The 26188-nt window shown below is 41.0% G+C and overlaps 1 protein-coding gene across 1 annotated transcript; it reads right to left on the bottom strand.

The window, feature by feature from the left end:
- Positions 1 to 21739: 21739 nt before the first annotated feature.
- Positions 21740 to 22066, bottom strand: LOC130842211 (histone H2A-Bbd type 2/3-like). The gene has a single exon (XM_057718851.1). It carries the CDS (start codon positions 22064 to 22066, stop codon positions 21740 to 21742), a length of 327 nt encoding a protein of 108 aa, XP_057574834.1.
- Between the last annotated feature and the right edge of the window lie 4122 nt (positions 22067 to 26188).

Genomic DNA, 26188 nt, shown 5'->3' with positions numbered 1-26188 from the left:
GTGGATTATTTGTGGGCTTATCAAGTTTAAATTCTGCCCATTAGGTGTCCTATTTAAATAATTCATTCATTTAATATCTCCAAATACTGGGTAATAGGGATATAGAAATGAATAAGACAGCTCTGGCTCTCAAGCAGTTCACAGATTAGTCAGGGGAAACAGGCTCTTAGAATACAGGGGAATGATAAGGTGCTAATGTGCAAAGGTCTGAGGTCAGGGAGAAGCCAAAATAATAAAGAATATTAATAACTAAAGCAGGAAGGGTTAAAAGAGGTGAGGCTAGGATTGAATCTTGTAAGAGGACTAAAAGTTTGCTAGGCACACTAGATGGTGGGCAAATGGCATTCAAGGAAAAGGAAAACATGTGAAGAGGCACAGAGGCAGGGACAGGCATGACATGGGGGAACTGCAAATAGTTGTCTATAAGCTAATATGCATAGAGAATGATATGACTGGATAGTGTGCAGTTTTTAAGGGTCACTCTGGGTTCAGTGTGGAGATTCAATTAGCAGCAGGAACAAGAGTGAAGGCAGGAACCTGTTAGAAAGAATATTTTTAAAAACTTTTAGAAATTTTTAGCTAATATATATATATAAATACATTTTAATCTGTATCTATGGATATTCCAATTTAATTTAAACTTGTATTGACATTGACAAATTGCCCACAAAATTTACTCCCATAAGATAAACACACACCAAAGAGTGTATGAATGCTCATTTCTCCACATCCTAACAATGCCTATTAAAAATCCAAGGGAAACTACCTGAAATATGCCTCTCGCCTTCCCTCCTATAAGCCTGAATTCTTTCTATATACTTATTTATTGTCCTTTTCACTCATGTCTGAAAGTGTGAAGCAGAATTTCTTTTTAAGTCCAGCTCACAATAATTGCAAGAAGTGTGTGTGTTTATTTCTGAATGCTTTCTTTTTAAAAATATTTCAGACATACAAGAGTGTAGATGATAATATAACAAATAACAATGTACTCACCACCAAGTTTTAGCTCTAAAGCATCGCAACTATGGTTGAAGCACCTGTGTATTCTTCCTTGATCTCATGGCCCTTTGTTCCTCCAGGCCTTATTCCCCAGAGGTGATCATCACTCTGCATTTGGAATTTGTCATCTGCATACAGAAATTTATTCTTTTGTTACATATTCATGTATTGCATAAAAATATCAGAGTATTGTTCTGCCTTTTAAAACACTTCATATAATTGGTAACATATTGTACATATCATTGTGCAGGTTGTAATTTTCACTTAATCTTATGTTTGGGGAATATGTCCACTTGGGTAATCATGATGACGCAAATTGTTATCAGTTGCGGCAGGATGATGTTCATTAGGAAGTCAAGACATTGGGATGACAAGTAGCATTTAGTAGCTGTGTAGTGATTAGAAAGATTGTGAAGTCACCGGGCTTCTTATGTGTCTAGAGATGTGCTGTCCAATATGGTAGCTACTTGGCCACATGTGGCTTTTTACATTTAAATGCAAACTGAATGAAATTGAAGAATCAGTTTCTCAGTTCCACTAGCCACATTTCAAGTCCTCAGAAGCCACATGTGACTAGGGGCTACCATATTGGACAGCACAAATAAGAAACCTCTCCATCATCACAGAAAATTTCTATTATATACCAAATGATGATTTTTCTACTATATTCCAACAAGTCATTTGTTTCATTACTACAAAAGACAGATAGGTCATGAAAAATAACAGCTGATCATCACAGAATTAATTACGTGGCAATATCAATTGCAGCTGAGATTTCAGATGTGTTGTGAGTTCTGGAGCAAATAACCCACAAAGGTCCCAGCATGTGGTATAAAACTAATAAGCTTGCAAGTTTCTTTTCTTTCGTTCCCCATGATAAGAAAAATCAGAATGTTTGCATTTACAAGGAGTATTAATTTTACTGTCCATCCCTCAGGGCAATGCCAGATCCCTTGTTCTTTGTTGTGAGTTGTGATATATGTATATATATATATATATATATATATATATATATACATGTTCCATAAGGAAGGAGATTAAACTCTGTGGAAGTTCTGAGGAAAGTCAGGATATTACTTCTTAAGTGAGAGCAATTGCTGAACCTTGCACTACTTATGATTAAGAAAGAGGCAAAATAATTGGTGTGTCTTTTTGGATTCTGAAGACTGCATATGCTATATTTGGGTCCAACACATTTACCAAGTAATCTGTAAGGCTGCCAGCTTTGAATGGGCCCTGAACCAAGAGAAGGCTGTCTTCAGTTCCAGACTGCAGAGCAAGAGCTCCTACAACATCGACCTTTTTGCTTGCCTATTTATTTATTTATTTATTTATTTGTTTATTTATTTTGATAGTTGATTTACAATATTATATAAGTTTCAGGTGTACAACATAGTTATTCAAAATTCACATTCTATTTATAGTAATTATACAATATTGGCTATACTCCCTGTGCTGTACAATATATCCTTGTAGCTAATTTATTTTATACATAGTAGTTTGTTGCTCTTAATCCCCTACCCCATATTGCCCCTCCCCCCTTCTCTCTCCCCACTGGTAGCCACTAGTTTGTTCTCTATATCTACGAGTCTGCTTCTTTTTTGTTATATTCAGGTTTGCTTTGTTTTTTTTGATTGCACATATAAGTGAGATCATACAGTATTTGTCTTTCTCTGTCTGACTTATTTCAGCTAACATAATGCCCTCCAAATCCACCCATGCTGTTTCAAATGGCATTATTTCATTCTTTTTTATGGCTCAGTAGTATTCCATTGTGTGTGTGTGTGTGTGTGTGTGTGTGTGTGTGTGTGTGTATCACATCTTCTGTGAACCACTTTATTGAGGTATGATTTACACACACAAAAGCTGTGCATATTTAATGTACACAACTTGATGAGTCTGGAGATAAGTATACATGATGAAACCATAATCACAATCTATGCCATAAATATACACATCACCTCCAAAAGTTTCCTCCTGCTGTTTATTATTATTGTTATCATTATTATTTTGTGATAATGTTTAACAGAAGATCTGCCCTCTTAGTAAAATTTAAAGTATACAATATGGGGACTTCTCTGGTGGTGCAGTGGTTAAGAATCTGCCTGCCAATGCAGGGCACATGGGTTCAAGCTCTGGTCCAGGAAGATCCCACATGCCAGGGAGCAACTAAGCCTGAGCACCACAACTGCTGAGCCTGCACTCTAGGGCCCGTGAGCCACAACTACTGAAGCCCGCGTGCCTAGAGTCTGTGTTCCACAACAAGAGAAGCCACTGCACTGAGAAGCCCGTGAACCACAACAAAGAGTTGTCCCCACTTGCCACAAGTAGAGAAAGCCCACGTGCAGAATGATGACCCAATGCAGCCAAAAATAAATAAATAAATATTAAATAAATAATAAAAAATAAATTTCTAAAAAAAATGAAAAATATACAATATGGTATTGTTATTTATAGGCTATATGCTGTACCGTAGATCTCAAGAAATAATATATCTTGTATAGCTGAAACTTTGTACCTTTTGACTAATACCTCCTTATTTCTCCCTTCTCCCAGCCCCTGTGAACCACCATTCTACTTACTCTCTGTTTCTGTGAGCTTGACTATTTTAGATTCCTCATATAAGTGGTATCACACTGTATTTGTCTTTCTGTGTCTGGCTTATCTCACTTAGCATAACATCCTCCAGGTTCATCCATGTTGTTGCAAAGGCAGGATTCCTTTCTTTTTTTAAGGCTGCGTGGTACTCCATTATAGATGTGTACCATATTTTCTTTATCCATTCATTCATTGGTAGGCATTTACGTTTCTAAGATGTCTTGACAATTATGAACAAAGCAATGAACAGGGGAGTGCAGATATCTCTTTGAGATCCAGATTTCAGTTACTTTGTATAGACACACAGAGGTGGGATTGCCAAATCATTAATTTTTCTGAGGAGCATCCATACTGTTTCCAATAGTGAATGCACCAATTACATTTCCAACAACAGAGTACAAGGGTTTCCTTTTCCTCACATCCTTGTCAATACTTGCTATTTTTGTCTTTTGATAAAAGCCATCCTAATAGGTGGGGGTGATATCCCATTGTGGTTTTCATTTGCATTTCCCTGATGATTAATGATGTTGAGCACCTTTCCATATACCTGTTGTCCATTTTAATGTATTCTTTGGGAAAATGTCTACTCAGTTCCTTTGCCCATTTTTTAATTAGGATATTTGTTTTTTTAAGCTATTGAGTTGTAGGAATTCCTTATATATTTTAGATATTAACATGTTTATGTATTTTAGATATCAACACCCTTTCATGATAAAAACATTCAGCAAACTAGGAATAGAAGGAAACTACTTCCACATAAGAAGAGCCGTGTATGAAAAACCCACAGTGAACATCATACTCAATGGTGAAAGAATGAAAACTTTTCTTCTAAGACCAGAAGCAAAGCAAGGAAGCCCACTTTCACCATTTCTATTCAACATAGTACTGGAAATTCTAGTCAGAGCAGTTAGGCAAGAAAAAGAAATTAAAGGCATGCAAAATGGAACAGAAGAAGGATCTTATCTCTTTGCAGATGATTTGATCTTATATGTAGAAAACATTAAAGAGTCCACAAAAAACTGTTAGAACTAATAAATGAGTTCAGCAAAGTAGCAGAATACAAAGTCAACACACAAGAATCAGTGCATTTGTATACACAGACAATGATTAATCTGAAAAAGGAATTACAAAAACAATCCATTTATGATAGCATAAAAATAGAATACTTAGGAATTAACTTATCCAAGAAGATGAAACACTAGTACAATGGAAACAGCAAAACATTCACAAAAGAAGTTAAAGAAGACAAGTACATGGAAACACATTCCATGTTCATTGATTGGAAGACTTAATATTGTTAATATGTCCATATTGCCCAAAGCAATCTACAGATTTAATGCAGTCCCCATCAAAATCCAATGACTCTTTTTTACAGAGATAGAAAAACCTATCCTAAAATTCATACAGAATCTCAAGGGACCATGAAGAACCAAAGCAATCTTGAAAAAGAAGAATAAAATGGAGGACTCATATTTCCAGATTTCAAAACCTACCGCAAAACTACAGTAATGAAAACAGTGTGGTGCAGGCATAAAAACAGGCATACACACCAATGGAATAGAATAGAAAGCCCAGAAATAAACCTTTGCATATGTGGCCAAATGATTTTTGACAAAGGTGCCCATTCAATGGGGAAAGAGCAGTATTTTCAACAAATGCTGCAGGGCCATCTGAATAGCCACATGCCACAGAATAGAGTGACCCTTGCCTAATATCCTGTAGAAAAATTAACTCAAAGTGGACCAAAGACCAAATGTAAGATCTAAAACAACAGAATTCCTAGATGTAGACATAGGGCAAAGTTTCATGAGGTTGGATTTGGCCATGATTTCTTGGATATGACACCAAAGGCACAGTTAACAATAAAAAAGAATAGACAAATTGGACCTCATGGAAATTTAAAAATTCTGTGCATCAAATGACGCTATCAACAAAGCAAGAAGCAACCCAGACAACGGGAGAAAATATTTGTAAATATATCTGATAAGGGAGTAATATCTAAAATATATAGAGAACTCTTAAAACTCAACAACAAAAAACCACAAACAACCTAATTAAAAAATTGGCAAATAAATAGGTGTTTCCCCATAGAAGATATACAAATGGCCAAAAAGCCCATGAAATTGTGTTTAACGTTAATAATCATCAGGGAAATGCAAACCAAAACAACAGTGAGATACCACCTCACATGTATTAGGATAACTACTATCAAAAAAACCAGAAAATAAATATTGGTGAGCATGTGGAGAAATTGGAACCCTTGTACAGTGTTGGTGGATATTTAAAATGGTAAACCTGCTGTGTAAAGTAGTATGGGGGTTCTCCAAAAGATTAAACAGAACTACCTTATGATCCAGTAACTCCACTTCTGGGTATATACTCAAGAGTATTGAAAGTATAGTCTTGAAGAGATATTTGTACAACCATGTTTATGGCAGTATTATTCACAATGGGTGAAAATGTGGAAGCAACCAAAGTGCCCATCAATGCAAAAAAGGATAAGCAAAATGTGGTATATACATTCAATGAAATATTATTCAACCAAAAATAGAACTACCATATGACCCAGCAATCCCACTACTGGGCATATACCCAGAGAAAACCATAATCCAAAAAGAAACATGTACCACAATGTTCATTGCAGCGCTATCTACAACAGCCAGGACATGGAAGCAAGCTAAATGTCCATCAACAGATGAGTGGATAAAGAAGATGTGGCACATATATACAATGGACTATTACTCAGCCATAAAAAGGAATGAAATTGAGTTGTTTGTAGTGAAGTAGATGGACCTAGAGTCTGTCATACAGAGCGAAGTAAGCCAGAAAAACTAATACTGTATGCTAACTCATATATATGGAATCTAAAAAAATGGAACTGATGAACCCAGTGACAGGGCAAGAAAGAAGATGCAGAGGTAGAGAACGGACTTGAGGACACAGGGTGGGGAGGGGGAAGGGGAAGCTGGGACAAAGTGAGAGAGTAGCATTGACATATACACACTACCAGATGTAAAATAGATGGCTAGTGGGAAGCTGCTGCATAACACAGGGAGATGAACTCGATGATGGGTGATGACTTAGAGGGCTGGGATAGGGAGGGTGGGAGGGAGTCATGGAAGGGAGGGGATATGGGGATACATGTATAAATACAGCTGATTCACTTTGTTGTACAGCAGAAACTAGCACAACAGTGTAAAGCAATTATATTCCAATAAAGAGCTAAACAAAACAAAACAAACTCTAAATAGGAAAGAAAAAGTTGCTTTATGCTACAACTTGGGTAAACCTTGAGGACATTATGGTAAGTAAAATAAGTCAGCCACTAAAAGACAAATACAATAGACCTTTGAACAATGTGGGGGGTTGGGGCACCGACCCTCATTGCAGTAAAAAATCTGCATATAACTTATGGTTGGCCCTCGTTACATGTTTGCCTCCAAATCATCAATTCCTCATAACCACTGTTCTGCATCTGTGGATTCAACCAACTGTGGATTGTGTAGTATTTTTAGTATTTACTATTGAAGAAAGTCTGCACATGAGTGGACCCAAGCAGTTCAAACTCACGTTGTTCAATGGTCAACTGTACTGTATGATTCCACTTATATAAGGTACTTAGAGTAGTCAACATCATAAAGTAGAAAGTAGAATGGTGTTTGCCAGGGGCCAGGGGGAGTGGAGAATGGGGACTTATTGTTTACTGGATATAGAGTTTCAGTTTTACAAAATGAAAAGAGTTATGGTGGTCAATGGAGGTGATGGATATATAGCATTATGAATACATTTACTACTACTGAACTGTATACATAAATGGCTAAGATTGTAAATTTTATGTTACGTGTGTTTTATCACAATAAAGGACAATGTCAAAGACTTTTTTTTTCTTTTTCTCAGTGATATTATGTTAGTCTTGGGTGTACTACATAATGATTGACATTTGCATACATTATGAAATGATCACCATGAAAAGTCTAGTAACCATCTGTCCCCATACAAAATTATTACAATATTATTGATCATATCAGTTATGTTGTATATTACTTTTCTGTGATATATTTATTATATAACTGAAGATTTGTACCTTTTAATCCCCTTCACCTATTTTTCCTACCACCACCCTCCTTCCTTTTTGGAAGCACTTGTTTGTTCTATGTATCTATGAGAATTTTCATTTTGTTTTGCTTGTTTGTTTTGTTTCTTAGCTTCCACATATAAGTGAAATCATGTGGTATATGTCTTTCTCTGACTTATTTAATTTAATAATATCCTCTAGATCCATCCATGTTGTCACAAATGGCAAGATTTCATTTTTTATGGGTAATATTCCATTGTTTGTATGAACACACACACACATACATATCACATCTTCCTTATGGATTTGTCTATTGATGGACACATGGTTTGTTTTCGTATCTTAGTTATTGTAAATAATGCTGCAGTGAGCATATGAGTGCATTTATCTTTTCAAGTTAGTGTTTTTCTTTTCTTTGGGCAAAGACCCAGAAGTGAAATTGCTGGATCATGTGGAAGTTCTATTATGAATTATTTTGGGGAACTTCAATACTGTTTTCCATAGTGGCTGCACCAATTTATAATCCCACCAACAGTGCATGAGGGTTCCTCATCACCACATCCTCATGAACATTTGTTATTTGTTTGTCATTTTGATGATAGCTATTTTGAAAGTTGTAAGAAGGTGTCTCATTTTAGTTGTGATTTGCATTTCTCTGATGATTAGTGATGTTGAGCATCTTTTCATGTGTCTGTTGGCCATCTCTATGTCTTCACTGGAAAAATGTCTATTCAGGTCCTTTGCCCATTTTTAAATTGGGTTATTGGTTTTATTGCTTTTAGCTATAATGAATTCCTTGTATATTTTGGATATTAAACCCTTATTAAATATGTGGTTGGCAAAAATTTTCTTCCATTCTGTAAGTTGCCTTTTTGTTTTGTTGATGGTTTCCTTTGCTAAGTAGAGTCATTTAAAAATTATAAATGATGTAACTTCAGCTCCTGCATAGTGCTTTTTGGTTCTCTTGCAGCCCCCACTGAGACTCTTGCTCTAAACCTACCAGTCTGGAGAGTAGGGCTGGGACTTCCCAGAGAGGGCCTGGCACCCAGGAGGTACTCATTGACTATTTATTGGGCTAGATTACTAGATAAATCTGCTCATTTTTAAATCAAGTTGTTTGTTCTTTTAAATGTTGGGCTGATGGGTTCTTCGTATATTTTGGATATTAATACCTTATAAGATGTATCATTTTAAAATATCTTCTCCCATTCAATACACTGCCTTTTTGGTGTTAGTGATAGTTTCCTTCAATGCCCAAAAGCTTTTTTAAAATTAATTTTTATTGGAGTATAGTTGCTTTACAATGTTGTGTTAGTTTCTACTGTACAGCAAAGAGAATCAGCTGTACATATACATATATCCCCTCTTTTTTGGATTTCCTTCCCATTTAGGTCACCACAGAGCATGGGGTAGAGTTCCCTGTGCTATATAGTAGGTTCTCATTAATTATCTATTTAACACATAGTATCAGTAGTGTATATATGTCAATTCCAATCTCCCAATCCCCCCCGTCCCCCTTGGTATCCACAGATTTGTTCTCTACATCTGTGTCTCTACTTATGCTTTGCAAATAAGATCATCTATTCTATACCATTTTCTAGATTCCACATATGTGTTAGCATATGGTATTTGTTTTTCTCTTTCTGACTTCCTTCACTCTGTATGACAGTCTCTAGGCCCATCCACATCTCCACAAATGACCCAATTTCATTCCTTTTTATGGCTGAGTAATATTCCATTGTATATATGTACCACATCTTCTTTATCCATTCATCTGTTGATGGGCATTTAGGTTTCTTCCATGTCCTAGCTATGGTATATAGTGCTGCAATGAACACTGGGGGTGCATGTGTCTTTTTGAATTATGGTTTTCTCTGGGTATATGTCCAGGAATGGGATTGCTGGATCATATGGTAGTTCTATTTTTAGTTTTCTAAGGAACCTCCATAGTGTTCTCCATAGTGGCTGTACCAATTTACATTCCCACCAACAGTGCAGGAGGGTTCCCTTTTCTCCACACCCTCTCCAGCATTTATTGTTTCTAGATTTTTTGATGATGGCCATTCTGGCTGGTGTGAGGTGATACCTCATTGCACTTTTGATTTGCATTCTCATGTGTTTGTTGGCCATCTGTATGTACTAGCACAAAAACAGAAATATAGATCAACAGAACAGGATAGAAAGCCCAGAGATAAACTATGGTCAACTAATCTATGACAAAGGAGGCAAGGATATACAATGGCGAAAAGACAACCTCTCCAATAAGTGGTGCTGGTAAAACTGGAGAGCAACATGTAAAAGAATGAAATTAGAACACTCTCTAACACCATGCACAAAAATAAACTCAAAATGGATTAAAGACCTACATGTAAGACCAGACACTATAAGACTCCTAGAGGAAAACATAGGAAGAACACTCTGACATAAATTGCAGCAAGATCTTTTTTTGACCCACCTCCTAGAGTAATGAGAATAAAAACAAAAATAAGCAAATGGGGCCTAATTAAACTTAAAAGCTTTTGTGATGCAAAGTTTGATGCAAATTTGATGTAGTACCATTTATTTATTTTTGGTGTTGTTTCCCTTGTCTGAGAAGACATACCCAAAAACATTGCTAAAAGCAATACCAAAGAGCATACTGCTTAAGTTTTTTTCTAGGAGTTTTATGGTTTCAGGTCTTACATTTAAGTCTTTAATCCATTTTGAGTTAATTTTTGTATATAATGTGAGAAATTAATCCAGTTTGATTCTTTTGCATGTAGCTGTCCAGTTTTCCCAATACCATTTATTGAAGAAGCTCTCTTTCCCAATGTACAGTCTTGCTGCCTTTAGTATAGATTAATTGATCATCTAAGTGTAAGTTTATTTCTGGGCTCTCTATTCTGTTCCATTGATCTATGTTTCTGTTTTTGTGCTGGTACCATACTGTTTTGATTACTGTAGCTTTGTAGTATAGTCTGAAGTCAGGGAGGCTGATTCCTCCAGCTCTGTTTTTTTCTCTCAAGATTGCCTTGGCTCCCTCCCATCCTCCCTATACCAGCCCTCTAAGTCATCACCCATCATCGATTTGATCTCCCACCTCAAAAACTGGCACAACAGTGTAAAGCAATTATGTTCCAGTAAAGAGCTTTAAAAAAATTGCTTTGGCTATTTGGGGTCTTTTATGTTTCCATAAAAAGTGTAAATTTTTTTGTTCTAGTTCTGTGAAAAATGCCATTGCTGATTTGATAGGGATTGCATTGAATCTGTAGGTTGCCTTGGGTAGTATAGTCATTTTCACAATATTGATTCTTCCAATCCAAGAACATGGTATATCTCTCCTTCTGTTTGTGTCATCTTTGATTTCTTTCATCAGTATTTTATAGTTTTCTGTATACAGGTCTTTTGCCTCCTTAGGTAGGTTTATTCCTAGGCATTTTATTCTTTTTGTTGTAATGGTAAATGGGATTGTTTCCTTGGGAGAAAATATTTGCTAATGAAGCAACTGACAAAGAATTAATCTCCAAAATATTCAAAAAGCTCATGCAGCTCAATATCAAGAAAACAAACAACCCAATCAAAAACTGGGCAGAAGACCTAAACAGATATTTCTCCAAAGAAGACATACAGATGGCCAACATACACATGAGAATGCAATGGAATCTGTGGATTGCCTTAGGTAGTATGTACATTTGAACAATATTAGTTCCTCCAATCAATGAACATGCTATATACTTTCATTTGTTTTTGTCATCTTCAATTTCTTCAATCAGTGTCTTATAGTTTTCTAAGTACAGGTCTTTTACCTCCGTAGTTTGACTTATTCCGAGGTATTTTATTCTTTTTGATGCAACTGTAAACTGGATTGTTTTCTTAATTTCTCTTTCTGATAGTTCATTGTTAGTGTATAGAGACAAAACAGACTTTGTATTGATATATTGATTTTGTACCCTGCAACTTTACTGAATTCATTTACTTATTCTAAAAGAATTTTGGTGGTGTGTTTAGGTGTTTCTATACATAGTACCATTGTCATCTGCAAACAGTGACAGTTTCACTTCTTCCTTTGCAATTTGGATTCCTTTTATTTCTTGTTCTTGTCTGATGGCCATGGCTAGGACTTCCAATACTATGTTGAATCGAAGTGGCAAGTGTGGGCATACTTGTCTTATTTCTGATCTTAGAGGAAATGCTTTTGGTTTTACACTGTTGAGTATGATTTTAGCTGTGGGCTTATCATAGCCTTCATTATGTTGAGGTATGTTCCCTTTATACTCACTTTGCTGAGAGTTATTTATAAATGCATGTTGAATTTTCTCAAAAGCTTCTTCTGTATCTGCTGAGATGATCATATGATTTTTATTCTTTAATTTGTTAATATAGTGTATCACATTGTTTTGTGCTTATTGAACAATCCTTGCATCCCTGGGATAAATCCCATTTGATCATGGTGTATGATCCTTTTAATTTAATATTGAATTATGTCTGCAACATTTCTTGAGGATTTTTTGCATCTATGTTCAACAGTGATATTGGCCTACAATTTTCTTCTTTTGGTGTCTTAGTCTGATATTGGTATCATGGTGATTTTGGTCTTGTAGAATGAGTTTGAAAACATTGCTTACTCTTCAATTGTTTGGAGTAGTTTGAGAAGGATAGGTGTTAACTCTTCTTTAAATGCTTGATAGAATTCACATGTGAAGCTGTCTGGTCTTGGATTTTTGTTGGTTGGGAGATTTTTTTTAAAGTACTGATTAAATTTCATTACTGGTAATCATTCTGTTCATTTTTTCTTTCTTCCTGATTCAGTCTTGGGAGATTGTGTGTTTCTAGGAATTTATCCATCTCTAATAGATTGTCCATTTATTGGCATATAATTGCTCATAGGAATCTCTTATTATCATTTGTATTTCTGTAGTGTTGGTTGTAACTTCTCTTTCATTTCATATTTTAATTATTTGGCCCTTCTTTTTTCTTGATGAGTCTGGCTGTTTATCAATTTTGTTTATCTTTTCAATGAACTGGCTCTTAGTTTCATTGATTCATTTCTATTTTTTTAGTCTTTATTTCATTTATGTGTGCTCTGATCTTTCTTATTTCTTTCCTTCTACTAATGTTGGGCTTTGTTTCTTCTTCCTTTTCTAGTTCCTTTAGATGTAAGGTTAGATGGTTTATTTGAGATTTTTCTTATTTTCTAAGGTAGGCTTGTATTGCTATAAACTTCCCTCTCAGAGCTGCTTTCACTACATCCCATAGATTTTGGCTCATTGTGTTTTCCTTTTCATTTGTGCCCAGGTATTTTAAAATTTCCTCTTTTATTTCTTCAGTGACCCTTGGTTGTTTAGTAGCATATTGTTTAGCTCCACTTGTTTGTGATTTTTTTCAATTTTTTTCTTGAGTCTCATAACACTGTGGTCAGAAAAGGTGGTTGATGTGATTTCAATCTTCTTAAATTTATTGAGACTGGTTTTGTGCCTAGCAGGTGGTCTATTCTGGAGAATGTTCCATGTTCACTTGAAAAGAATGTGTATTCTGCTGCGTTTGGATGGAATCTTCTATGTGTATATGTCTATTAAGTCCATCTGACCTCATGTGTCACTTAAGGCCAGTGTTTCTTATTGATTTTCTGTCTGACCTGTCCAATGATGCAAGTGAGGTGGTAAAGTCCCTTACTTTTATTGTGTTGCTGTCAATTTCTCCCTTTATGTCTGTTAATATGTGTTTTATGTATTTAGATGCTTCAACGTTGGGTGCATCTATATTTACAATTGTTATGTCTTTCTGTTGGATCAATCCCTTTATCATTATGTAATGTCATTCTTTGTCTCTTGTTACAGTCTTTGTTTTTTTTAATAAATTTATTTATTTATTTATTATTTTATTGGCTGTGTTGGGTCATTTTTGCTGTGTGCAGGCTTTCTTTTTAGTTGCAGTGAGTGGGGGCTACTCTTCGTTGTGGTGCACAGGCTCCTCATTGCTGTGGCTTCTCTTGTTGCAGAGCATGGGCTCTAGGTGCGTGGGCTTCTGTAGTTGCAGCACATGGGCTCAATAGTTGTGGATCATGGGCTCTAAAGCGCAGGCTCAATAGTTGTAGCACATGGGCTTAGCTGCTCCATGGCATGTGGGATGTTCCTGGAGCAAGGATCAAACCTGTGTCCCCTGAAATGGCAGGCAGATTCTCAACCACTGTGCAACCTAGGAAGCCCCAGTCTTTGTTTTAATGTCTATTTTGTTCGATGTAAGTATTACTACCCCAGCTTTCTTTTTGTTTCCTTTTGCATGGACTACCTTTTTCCATCCTCTTGCTTTCAGTCTCTGTGTGTCATGTGTATTTAGATCTGAAGTGAGTCTTTTGTAGGCAGCATATGCAGGGGCCTTGTTTTTGTATCCATTTAGCCACCCTATGTCTTTTGATTGGAGTAATAGCCCATTTACATTTAAGTAATTATTGATAGGTATGTACTATTGCCATTTTCTGGTTTGGGGGTTGTTTTTGTAGCTCCTTTTTGTTCCTTCCTTCTTCTTTTGCTCTCCTCCCTTGTAATTTGATGACCATATTTTGTGTTATGCTTGGATTCCTTTCTCTATTCTTGTGTGTCTCTATTATAGATTTTTGGTGGTTACCTTGAGGTATATATAACTATGTGATTATTTTTACATGATGTTGTCTTAAGTTTGAACACATTCTAGCAACTCAGTATTTTTATTCTGCCCTCCCACTTTTAATGCTTTTGTCATCATATTTTACATATTTTCATTTTGTGTATCTCTTAAATATTTATTGTGGATATAGATGATATTACCAATTTTGTCTTTCAACCTTTCTACTTGATTTATAATTGATTGCACTGCTGCCTTTACTGTATGTTTGGTTTTGTCAATGAGATTTTTCATTTCATAATTTTTATATTTTTAATTGTGGCTTTTATTTTTTTGCTTGGAGAAGTTGCTTTAACTTTTCTTATAAAGGCAGTTTAGTGGTAATCAACTGTTTTAGCTTTTGCTTGTTTTTAAAACTATTGATCTCTCCATCAAATCTGAATGATGGGCTTTCCAAATAGAGTGTTCTTGGTTATAGGTTTTTTTCCTTTCAACACTTTGAACATATCATGCTACTGCCTTCTGGCCTGCAAAGTTTCTGCTAAAGAGTCAGCTGAAATAATCTTATGGGAGTTCCCTTGTTTGTAAAGAATTGCTTTTCTCTTGCTGCTTTTTTAAAAAAAGAGCTTTATTGAGATACAGTTAACAGATGATAAACAGCATATATTTAGAGTGTACAATTTCGTATCCCAATCTCCCAATTTATTCCCCCCCCCAACCCTCCCCACTTTCCCCACTTGGTGTCCATGTGTTTGTTCTCTACACCTGTGTCTCTATTTCTGCCTTGCATTTTCTCTTTCATAGTTGTTAGCATTTGCCTTATGTATTGAGGTGCTCTTATATTGGGTGCATATATATTTATAATTGTTATCTCTTCTTCTTGGATGGATCCCTTGATCTTTATGTAATGTCCTTTCTTGTCTCTTGTAACATTTTTTATTTTAAAGTCTATTTTATCTGATATGAGTATTGCTACTCCAGCTTTCTTTTGATTTCCATTTGCATGCAATATTTTTTTCCATCCCCTCACTTTCCATCTGTATGTGTGCCTAGGTCAGAAGTGGGTCTCATGTAGACAGCATATATATGGGTCTTGTTTTTGGATCCATTCAGCCAGTCTGTGTCTTTTGGTTGTGCATTTAGTCCATTTACATTCAAGGGAATTATTGATATGTATGTTCCTATTACCATTTTCTTAATTGTTTTGTTGTTGTTTCTGTAGGTCCTTTTCTTCTCTTATGTTTCCTGCTTAGAGAAGTTCCTTTAGCATTTGTTGTAGGGCTGGTTTGGTGGTGCTGAACTCTCTTAGCTGTTGCTTGTCTGGAAAGCTTTTGATTTCTCTGTCGAATCTGAATGAGATCCTTGCTGGGTAGAGTATTCTTGGTTGTAGGTTCTTCCCTTTCATCACTTGAAATATATCATGCCACTCCCTTCTGGCTTGCAGAGTTTCTGCTGAGAAATCAGCTATTAACCTGATGGCAGTTCCCTTGTATGTTATTTGTTGTTTTTCCCTTGTTGCTTTTAATAACATTTCTCTGTCTTTAATTTTTGTCAATTTGACTACTATATGTCTTGGCATGTTTCTCCTTGGGTTTTTCCTGCCTGGGACTCTCTGTGCTTCCTGGACTTGGGGAGCTATTTCCTTTCCCATGTTAGGGAAGTTTTCAACTGTAATCTCTTCCAATATTTTCTCAGGTCCTTTCTCACTCTCATCTCCTTCTGGGACCCCTATAATGTGAATGTTGGTGCATTTAACATTGTCCCAGAGGTCTCTTAGGCTGTCTTCATTTCTTTTCATTCTTTTTTCTTTATTCTTTTGCACATCAGTGATTTTCACCATTCTGTCTTCCAGCTCACTTATTTGCCCTCCTGCCTCAGTTCATCTGCTATTGGTTCCTTCTAGTGTATTTTTCATTTCAGTTATTGTGTTGCATATCTCTGTTTGTTTGCTCTTTAATTCTTCTAGGTCTTTGGTAAACTTTTCTATCTTTGCATCCAGTCTCTTTTCAAAGTCCTGGATCATCTTCACTATCATTATTCTGAATTCTTTTTCCGGAAGGGTACCTATCTCCTCTTCATTTAGTTGTCTTTTTGGGCTTTTATCCTGTCCCTTCATCTGGTACAAAGTCCTCTGCTTTTTCATTTTCTCTACCTTTCTGTGGCTGTGGTTTTCAGTTCCACAAGATGAAATACTGCTGATACTGCTTGATACTGCTGTCTGCCCTCTTGTGGAGGAAGCTATCTGGGAGGCTCGTGCATGCTTCCTGATGGGAGGGACTGATGGGTAGGGCTGGGTGGGTGGAGCTCAGTAAGACTTTAATCTGTTTGTCTGCTAATGGCTGGGGCTGTTTTCACACCTTGTTGGTTCTTTGGCCTGAGGCTACCTAGCACTGGAGCTTGCAGGCTTTTTGGTGGGGCTAATGGCAGACTCTGGGAGGGCTCACACCAATGAGCACTTCCCGGAACCCCTGCAGCCAGTGCCCCTGTCTCCTCGGTGAGCCACAGCTGCCCCCCATGTCCACAGGCAACCCCCCAACACCAGCAGGTAGGTCTGGTTCAGTCTCCTATGGGGTCACTGCTGCTTCCCCCTGGGTCCTGGTGAACACATTTTTTTGTGTGCCCTCCAAGAGTGGAGTCTCTGTTTCCCCCAGTCCTGTGGAGGTCCTGCAATCAAATCTCGCTGGCTTTCAGAGACTGATTCTCTGGGGATTTCTCCTCCCATTGCTGGACTCCCAGGTTGGGAAGCCTGAAGTGGGGCTCAGAACCCTCACTTTAGTGGGTGGACTTCTGCAGTATAACTGTTCTCCAGTTTGTGAGTCACCCAGCCACCATTTATGGGATTTGATTTTAACATGATTGTGCCTCTCCTACAGTCTCATTGCGGCCTCTCCTTTGTCTCTGGATGTGGGGTGTCTCTTTTGGTGAGTTCCAGTGTCTTTCTGTTGACGATTGTTCAGCAGTTAGTTGTAATTCCGGTGCTCTTGCAAGAGGGAGTGAGCACACGTCCTCCTACTCCGCCATCTTAATCCTATCTCTCTCTCTTGCTGCTTTTAAGATTCTCTCCTATCTTTAATTTTTGTCTATAACAATAATGTGTCTTGTTGTGGATGTCTTTGATTTCATTTTGTTTGGGACTCTTTGCGATTCCTGGGCCTGGGTGTTTGTTTACTTTCCCAGGTTACGGATGATTTTAGCAATTATTTCTTCAAATAAGTTTTTTGCCCCCTTTTTTTCTTGTCCTTTGAGACCCCTATAATGTGAATATTAGTACACTTGATATTGTCCCAGGAGTCTCTTAAACTATCCTCATTTTATCAACTTTTTTTCTCTTTTTGTTTTCACCTAGGTGCCTTCCACTAGTGTGTTTGCCAGCTTACTGATCTGTTTCTCTGTTTCATCTAATCTTCTGTTGATTCCTTCTAGAGTATTTTAAAATTTCAGTTACTGTATTTTTCATCTTTATTTGGTTCTGCTTTATATTTTTTTAACTCTTGTTGAAATTCTCACTGTGTTCATCCATTCTGCTCCCTAGTTCATTCAGCATCTTTACGATCATTACCTTGAATTCTTTATTGGGTAGATTGCTTATTTTTCTGAGGTTTTGTCTTGTCCTTTGTATGGAACATATTCCTCTTTCTCATCATTTTGCCTAATTCTCTGTGTTTATTTCTATGTATTAGGTAGGTCAGTTACATTTCTTGCTCTTAGAGAAGTGACCTTATGTAGGAGACATCCTATGGACCCTAGCAGTGCACTACCCACTGGTTCTCAGAGCTATATGGTCTGGTGATGTCCCCTATGTGTGCTGCATGGACCCTTCTGTTATGGCAGGGCTGATTACTGGGGTATAAATGTAGGCTGGGCTGGCCCAGGTTTAGTTGCTACAAGGCCTTGCCTTGTGCAGTAGCTGCTGGACCACTGATTAGTGGGGCCACATCCTGGGCAGCTGGATATAGTGCCAAGGGGGTCCTAGGGCAGTGCCAGCCCACTGAGCCAGGTCCTTGAGAAATTGCTGCAGGGACAAGGGGTTCTAAGGCTTGTGCTCACCTCTGGGTGGAAGGGTAAGCCCCTGGGACTAACAGGCTAGACTGAGCACTGCAAAGTGATGCTTATCAGCACCAAGCGGTAGAATGAGCTCCCAAAATGGTTCGCACTGGCATGTATGTCTCCCTTAGGAATCCCAGTTGCCCTATGCCTCTTGTGGAGGCTCTTCAAGATCAGACAGTGGGTCTGACACAGGCTACTTTCAAATAACTGCCTCTGTACTGGGACTTACAGTGTCTACTTAAATATAAACACAAAGAAAGTTTGAAAGTAAAATAAGTATATTTATGTACCACAAAAACAGAAGGCCTAAGAAAGCTGGGATGGTTATTTAGATGTTAGAAAAATTACAATTATGTTGGAAGTTTTTAACATTGCTTATTGGCAAATTGAAAATATGCTCAATGTCTTTAGTCATTAGGTAATCGCAAATTAAAACCACAATGAGATATCACTATACAGCCACCAGAATGGCCGAAACTAACCAGCTGACAACATCAAATTTTGGCAAGGATATGGAATGACCGGAACCCTCATAGGTAGTGGGAGTGTAAAATGGTACAAACACTTTGGAAAATAGTTTATCAGTTTTTCATAAAGCTACATATACACTTAACCTATTACCTAACACTTCCACTTTCAGGAATTACCCAAGGAGAATGAAAAGATATGTGTACACAGTAGCCTGAACACAAATGTTTGTAGCAGCTTCTTTCAAAATAGTAAAGACTGAAAACAGGCCAGGTGTCCATCAACAGTTGAATGTATAAATCAAATGTGGTTCATCAATATAGCTAAATAACACGAGGTGATAAAAAGGAATGAATCATTGATACACACGCCCAACATGAGTGGATCTCAAAAGAGGCTTCCCTGAAAGTACCTACGTGTATGGTTCCATTACTTGAAGTTCTAAAACAGGCAAAAAAGCAATGTGTGGTGAGAAAAACAAGAACACAGGGTGCCCCTAGGGGATGAGGATGAGGCTAATTGGGAAGAGACCCGGGGAGCCTTTTCATATGATCCGGCAGTCCGGCTCCCGACTATTTACCCTAGAGACGTGAACGCTTATGCTCATAGGAAAACTTATCCATGAATGTTCATATCGGTTTTACTCAAAACTGCCAAAACCTGGAAACAACCAAAATGTCCTGCAATAGGCCAACGGTTAAACAGACTGGGGTACATCCACACAGTGGGATACTACTCCACAGTAGAACATAACTGCGGACACACACAGCAGTCTAGCTGAACCTCAGGAGCAGTACGTTTCGTGCCCGGAGCCAGCCTCAAAAGCTGACACCCTCTATGAATCCACCTACAAGACACACGGGAAAGGCAGTTTTTTAGAGATGGCGAGCGGAGCAGTGGCCGTCAAGGGTGAAGTGTGAAGAGGGTCTGACAACTGCTGAGAGGTGAGCTGCTCTGTGACACTGCCGCCTGCGCATTCCTTGTGTGCGGCTGAGGGGCCTGCGGGGGCTTTGGGTGGACAGAAGCCTACCCTCAAGGGCATGTGCTGGATGGCAGCCAGCAGAGTCACAAGAAAGTGTCACTGATAGGACTTCCCCAAAGCCCCGGCTGATGGAACAGTCTCTTCCGCCTCCCAGCTTCTTCCCCTTGTGGGTCCCTCAGAGAGCACGCCCACAGAGCTCACCAAAACCCTGCTCTTTTCGGGCTTTGAATCGGCCCGTCCGGCCCCACGCAGGGAACCTCAGAGACACGTCACCTGTGGGCCCTAATGAAGGCACAGGCCCGGGTCTTGCTGCTGGCCCTCTGCCTGCACCCTGCCTTGACCTCCCGCCTGGCCCTCCAGGCGTGCTGTGCGCCTCCTCCGGGACCTGCGCGCACAGGAATCAACTTCTCTCCTTCACTTTCCCTTGTGAAACTCCGGGCTCGCCATCCAAGGCCCCACCCAGGGCTCTACCTCAACGGTATCTCAGCAAAACTCACGCACTCTACCAGGGCCAGCAGTACCAGAGCAGGGACCGTTCTGGGTTGGTGGCGCTGTTCCACGTCCCGAATGTGTGGATACGCACGTGTATACGTGTGCTGCCTTCATACAACGGGCCTCCGAAGGAGGTTCATTTTATTGCCTAATACAAGAAAAGAAAGAAAAGAAAAGAAGACACAAGAAAGGTATAATGCGCTGCCATGGACTGCATGCAGTACTATCCCTACCACCTAGGAAACTCTCATTTTAGCACAACTGTATCTGTATATATTTCCAAGATATATTTTGTTATATATTATACATACAACATACATACATTATACATGGATATAGATATCGCATACGTATGCAACTTCTCTCTAACTCTTCGAATCACTATTCCGAAACGGTGGGCAGGTATGATGCTCTCATGATTGAAAATGAAGACATTAAAGTTCATTAAAAGGCTAGTGCCCTATGATTGAAGCAGGAGGCATACAGTTTCTTACTAATCACAACTCCGTAAGGCCTAAAGCAGCGGAATTAACTTACAAACGAGGGTCTCGGACGTGGTTACTGCTCTAGCTGTGAACGCTCAACCGCCGTTTCCACGGTGACGCGCAGCTCGAGGGATCCGAGGCGGAGCCCGGTCCCGTGAAAGTCACGCACGCACATCGCGGGTCTGGGAGAAAAGCCTTTCCGGCGGCGAGATTCGTGCGCGGGAATCTGGAGGGGAGGCGCCGTGCCTGGGGCACGCTTCGCGCACAGGCCAGGGATGCTGGGGCGCGGCCGGGCCGGGTGCCCGCCGGTGCCAGCTCACCGCTTGGCCCCGCGGCCGGCCGAGCGGGGCGTCTGCTGGCGCGTCTCGGGGAAGGCGCCCCGAACCGCAGCGCCGCGCCCCGCGTGGCCCCCGCTCCGACGTGGCGGCCGTCCTGCGCGCCGCCCGCCCCAGCCCCCGGCACGCCGCCGCCTTCCCGTCGAAGCCCCCGGCCCGTGGGCGTCCAGGCCGAGCGCTCTGGGCGCCCGCGCCTGCGTCCCGCCCCGGCCCCGCCACCCGGGCAGCGCGCCGCCCCGAGGAACCCGTCCCTCTGGGGCCGTGGCCCGGCGCCGGCTTGCTCAGAGCCCACGGGGGCGCCCTCGGCTGCCCGGCCTCCCGCCAGGCCCCACGCCGGGCCCACCCGCGCCGCGGCCACCCGCTCCCACCCAGGGCCCCCGCGTGCGCCTCTCTGTCTGTCGGCCCCGGCCACTCCCCCGCCCCACCCCCACTCGGGCCAGACCCAGACCCAGAGCCCACCACCCCACCCCCACTCGGGCCAGACCCAGACCCCCCCACCCCCATCCCTCCAGCGAGGGCTGTCCCGCCACCGCCCCCCATGCCCAGTGACCAAGGCACACACAGGGGTCTTCTTGAACACTTTATTGACTCGAGGTGACCGTGCCCGGGGCGGCGGGCAGGCCGGGGCTGCCGGGGCCCCCCTGCCCCGGGGAATGGGGCCTCAGGTGTCGCTGGGCGGCTAGCGCCGGGCCGGGGCCACTTGGGAGATGGTGGCCATCCCGAACAGGGCGCTCAGCAGCACGTGGTTGTGCACCGCCCTGTCCACCAGCTCCGGGGTGATACGCCGGCCGCCAGCGTTGCGGGCCTCGTCGCCCGCCAGCTCCAGGACCTTGGCCGTCAGGTACTGCAGGATGGCCGCCAGGTAGACGGGTGCGGACGGGCTCAGGCGCCGGGCGTAGTGGCCCTCCCGCAGGAGGCGCTCCATGTGGCTCACGGAGAAGGACAGCTCGGCTCGGGCGGTGCGGGAGCGGCGGCCGGATGAGCCTCGACGGCGCCTTCGCGGCATGCGGGCGGCGGGTTGGGCGCGCTGTCTCCGACGGCCTGGCTCTGCGGTGCGCTGCGGGCAGGGACACGGCGAGGAGGTGCGCTGCCAGGAGCTTTGCTGCCAGGAGGTGCGGTGGGATGTGCCAGCCGTTCCCAACGTCTCAAAGCAGCAGGTGCGCTCAGGCCCCTACTCCGTATCCTAGCGACCACCGGCCGGCCCCTCATTGGTCGGGGCGCACGCTCCGCGACACGCAGACTCCGTGAGGTCACTGCGTTCTCGTGCCCCCCACGCCCACGCCCAGCCCCGCCCCCGCCCCCACGAGCCTGGGCCCGCCAAGAAACGGCGCTGGCGGGACCCTGCTCACCCTGCTCCCTGGACCCTCTCTTCCATGCAGCGCTCGCTCGCCACCAGACGGGAGCTTTGTACAGGGAAGGCAGCAGCTGGCAGACCATCCAGTGGCACCAAGTGTACACGGGCGGAGCTGGGCCACCATCGCGACTATATTGAGGTCCCCAACGTTGGCACCACCCCAAAGAGAAACCCCTGCCCCCACCAGGCAGTCCCTCCCCACCGCCCGCTCCTGCAGGTCCCCCACCCCCACCCCCCGCAGCCCCCAGGCAGCCACCCATCTGCTTCCCGTCCACAGACGTCTGCCTCCTCTGGAGACTTCCTGCAGATGCAAGCATACAAAAACATGCGTGGCCTTGCGTGCCTGGCCACTGTCCCTCAGCATAAAGTTTGCATCAGGGTTCGTCCGCGTGGTAGCACCCGGCAGCACTTATGCCTTTTCCTGGCTGAATAATATTCCCCTGTATGGCTGGACCAGACGTGTTGTGTATCCGCTCAGCCGCTGATGGACGTTTGGGTGACTTCCCCCTTGGGCCTGCTGGAAATAGCGCTGTGGTGAACATTCCCGCACGGGGTTCTTTGTGAGCACCTGTTTTCAACTCTTTCGGGTTTATACCCATGGAATAGATTTATGGCTTTATTTCTGGACTCGTAATTCCACTCCACGGATCTACGTGTCTATCCTTGTGCTAGAACCACATAGTTTTTGATAACTGTAGCTTAGCGGTAAGTTCTGAAATAGGGAACGGTGAGTCCTCCAGCTTTTTTCTTCTTTTCCTGGATTATTTTGGCTATTCAAGGTCCTCTGAAATTCCATATGCATTTAGGATTGGCTTTCACATTTCTGTAAAACAGAGCACCGCGATTTCCATAGGGACTGCATTAAATCTCTAGATAACTTTGGGTGAGATTCCCATCTTAATATTAAGTCTTCCAGTCCATAAATGCTGCTCTTTCTCCTTTTTAGTTTATTTGTTTTGTTTTTTAAGGTCGTCTTGAATTTCTTTCAGCAGTGCTTTGCAGTTTTCAGTGCACAAGGCTTGCACCTCCTTGGATAAACTTATCCCTATGTATTTTATTCCTTTCGATGTTATCTGAAGTAGAACTGTTTGTTGTCAATTTCATTTTGGATTTTTTCATTGCTAGGATATGGAAATACATTTTTGTCTGTTGATCTTGTATACTGCAGCTTTGTTGGATTTGTTTGTTAACTCTGATAGTGTTTTGTGGGTTCTTTAGGGTTTCCTATACAGAAGATCCTGTCATCTGAGACTAGAGATAGTTTAACTTCTTCCTTTCCAACTTGGATGCCTTTTGTTTCTTTTTCTTGCCTCACTGCTCTGACTCGGACTTCCATTACAGTCTTAAGTAGAAGCACTGAAAGCAAGCATTCTTCCCTTGTTCCTGATGTTAGAGGAAAGGCTTCCAGTCTTCCATCATTGAGTATGATATTAGCTATGGGTGTTTCATAAATGCCTTTCATTGTGTTGAGGAATTTCCCTTCTATTCTTAGTTTGCTGGGTGGTTTGGCTTTGTTGTTGTTGTCGCTGTTGTTGTTTTATCATGAAACTTTGTCAGGTTTTATTGAATGCTTGCTTTTTCTGCATCAACTGAGATGATCATGAGGGTGTTTTCCCCCTTCATTTCATCAATGTGGTGTTGATGAATCAGTTTCCTTATGTTGAGCCATGCTTGCATTCCTGGGATAATTCCTATTTGGATATGGAATGTAATATTTATAATATGCTGCTGGTCTCAACTTGCTAGAATTCTTTTGAGGATTTTTGCATCGATATTCATGAAGGCTATTGGTCTGTAATTTTTAGTATATCTAAGAGTGGAATTGCGGGGTCATACGGTAATTCTATGGTTAACTTATTGAGGAACCGCTCACCCCCACTGATTTCCACAGCGGCTCTACCATTTTTGCATTCCCAACAAGCAGTGTATGAGGGTCCCAGTTTCTCCACATCTTCTCCAAAACTTGTTATTTTCTGTTTGCTTTGCTTTGCTTTGTTTTGCTTGTGATAGCCATCCTAGTGGATGTGGAGTGGTATCTCTTGGAGATTTTGATTTGCATTTCTCTAATGGCTAAAGATGTCGAGCATCTTTTCCTGTGCCTCTTGGGCGTTTGTGCATCTGCTTTGGAGGAGTACCTATTCAAGTCCGTTGCCCGTTGTTTAACTGGGTTTCTTGTCTTTTTGTTGTTGACTTGTAAGTGTTCTTTTATGCATTCGGGAAAATAGACCCTTATCAGATACATGATTTGCAAATGTTTCTCCCATCCTATGGGTTGTCCTTTTGGTTTCCAGATAGAGTCCTTTGATGCACAAAAGTGTTTGATTTGGATGGTGTCCAGTTTATTTTTTCTTTTGTGGTTGTGCTTTTGCTGTCATGTAGTTAAGTAACTGTTGCCTAATCCAAGGTGGTGGTGATTTACATCTGTGTGTTATTCCAAGCGTTTTATAGTTTCCACCCTTTACGTTTGGGTCTGTGATCCATTCAGTGTTAGTTTTTTTTTACATGGTGTGAGATTGGGGGTCCAAATTCATTCTTTTGTCTGTGGATATCCAGTTGTCTCACCACCATTCGTAGAAGAGATTAGTCATTCCTCCATTGAATGATCTTGGCACCCTCACTGAAAATCAACTAATTACAGATATATGGGTTTATTTTTGAATCTAAATTCTAAAACATTGGCTTCTATGACTGTCATTATGCCAGCACCACACTTTTTAGAATTGCTGTAGCTTTGTAGGAAGTTTTGAAATCGGGAAGTGTGAGTTCTCCAACTTTGTTCTTCTTTCTCAAGATTGTTTTGGCTATCTGCATCAATTGCATTTCCATGTGAATTTTAGGATCAGCTTTTCAATTCTTACAAAGAAGCCAGGTTAGCTTGTGACTGGCATAGCACTGAATCTGTGTATTGCCTTTGGGATTATGGCCATCTTAACAGTATCGTATGTTCAGTCCACTAATGCGGGATGCCTTTCCATTTACTTGGGGCCTCTTTCATTTCTTTCAGCAGTGTTTTGCAGCTTTCAGAGTACAAGACTTACCCATTTTTTTGTTAAATTTATTCCTCAGTATTTTATTATTTTTTTGACGATACTGTAAAATGAATTATTTTCCTAAACTCCTTTTTGAATTGCTCATTGCTAGTGCATAGAAAGAAATATAATTGATTGTTGCACGTTGGCCTCGGATTCTGCAACTTTGCTGAGCTCATTTGCTGCATATTGGAATAGGTTGTTGTGGCTCTTTGCTGGGTTCTTCAGTGTTTTATATACACAAGAAACATGCCATCTACAAATACAGTTTTCCTTGTTCCTTTCCAACCTGGATGCCTTTAATTTATTTTTCCTGCCTATTGGCCCAACTAGAGCTCTGAGTACAATCTTGAATAGAAGTGGCAAGAACAGATATCCTTGTCTTGTTCCTGATGCTGGGGGAAAGCACCCAGTCTTTTTCACCATTAAGTATGATGTTATCTGTGGGTTTCTCATAGGTGCTCTCTAGCAGGTTGAGGAAGCTCCCTTCTATTTTTATTTTGTTGACTTTATGTCTATGGAGCTGCTGTTGGATTTTGTCAAATGCTCCCCCCTCCACACACACACACACACACACACACACACACACACACACACACACACATCTATGAGACGATCATGAGCCCCCCCACACATATTCTCTAAATATGATGTATTATATTAATTTTCGTGTGTTGAACCAACATTACATTCATAGAATAAGTCCCACTTGATCATCGTGTATAATGAATGGTAAATAAACATT

The sequence above is a fragment of the Hippopotamus amphibius genome, chromosome X, assembly GCF_030028045.1.
Source record: "Hippopotamus amphibius kiboko isolate mHipAmp2 chromosome X, mHipAmp2.hap2, whole genome shotgun sequence".
NCBI lineage: Eukaryota > Metazoa > Chordata > Mammalia > Artiodactyla > Hippopotamidae > Hippopotamus > Hippopotamus amphibius.
This window is presented reverse-complemented; position numbering and strand designations above follow the sequence as displayed.

Excerpts from the sequence above, each read along its gene's own strand:
- LOC130842211 (XM_057718851.1), bottom strand. The coding sequence starts at position 22,066 with ATGCCGCGAAGGCGCCGTCGAGGCTCATCCGGCCGCCGCTCCCGCACC.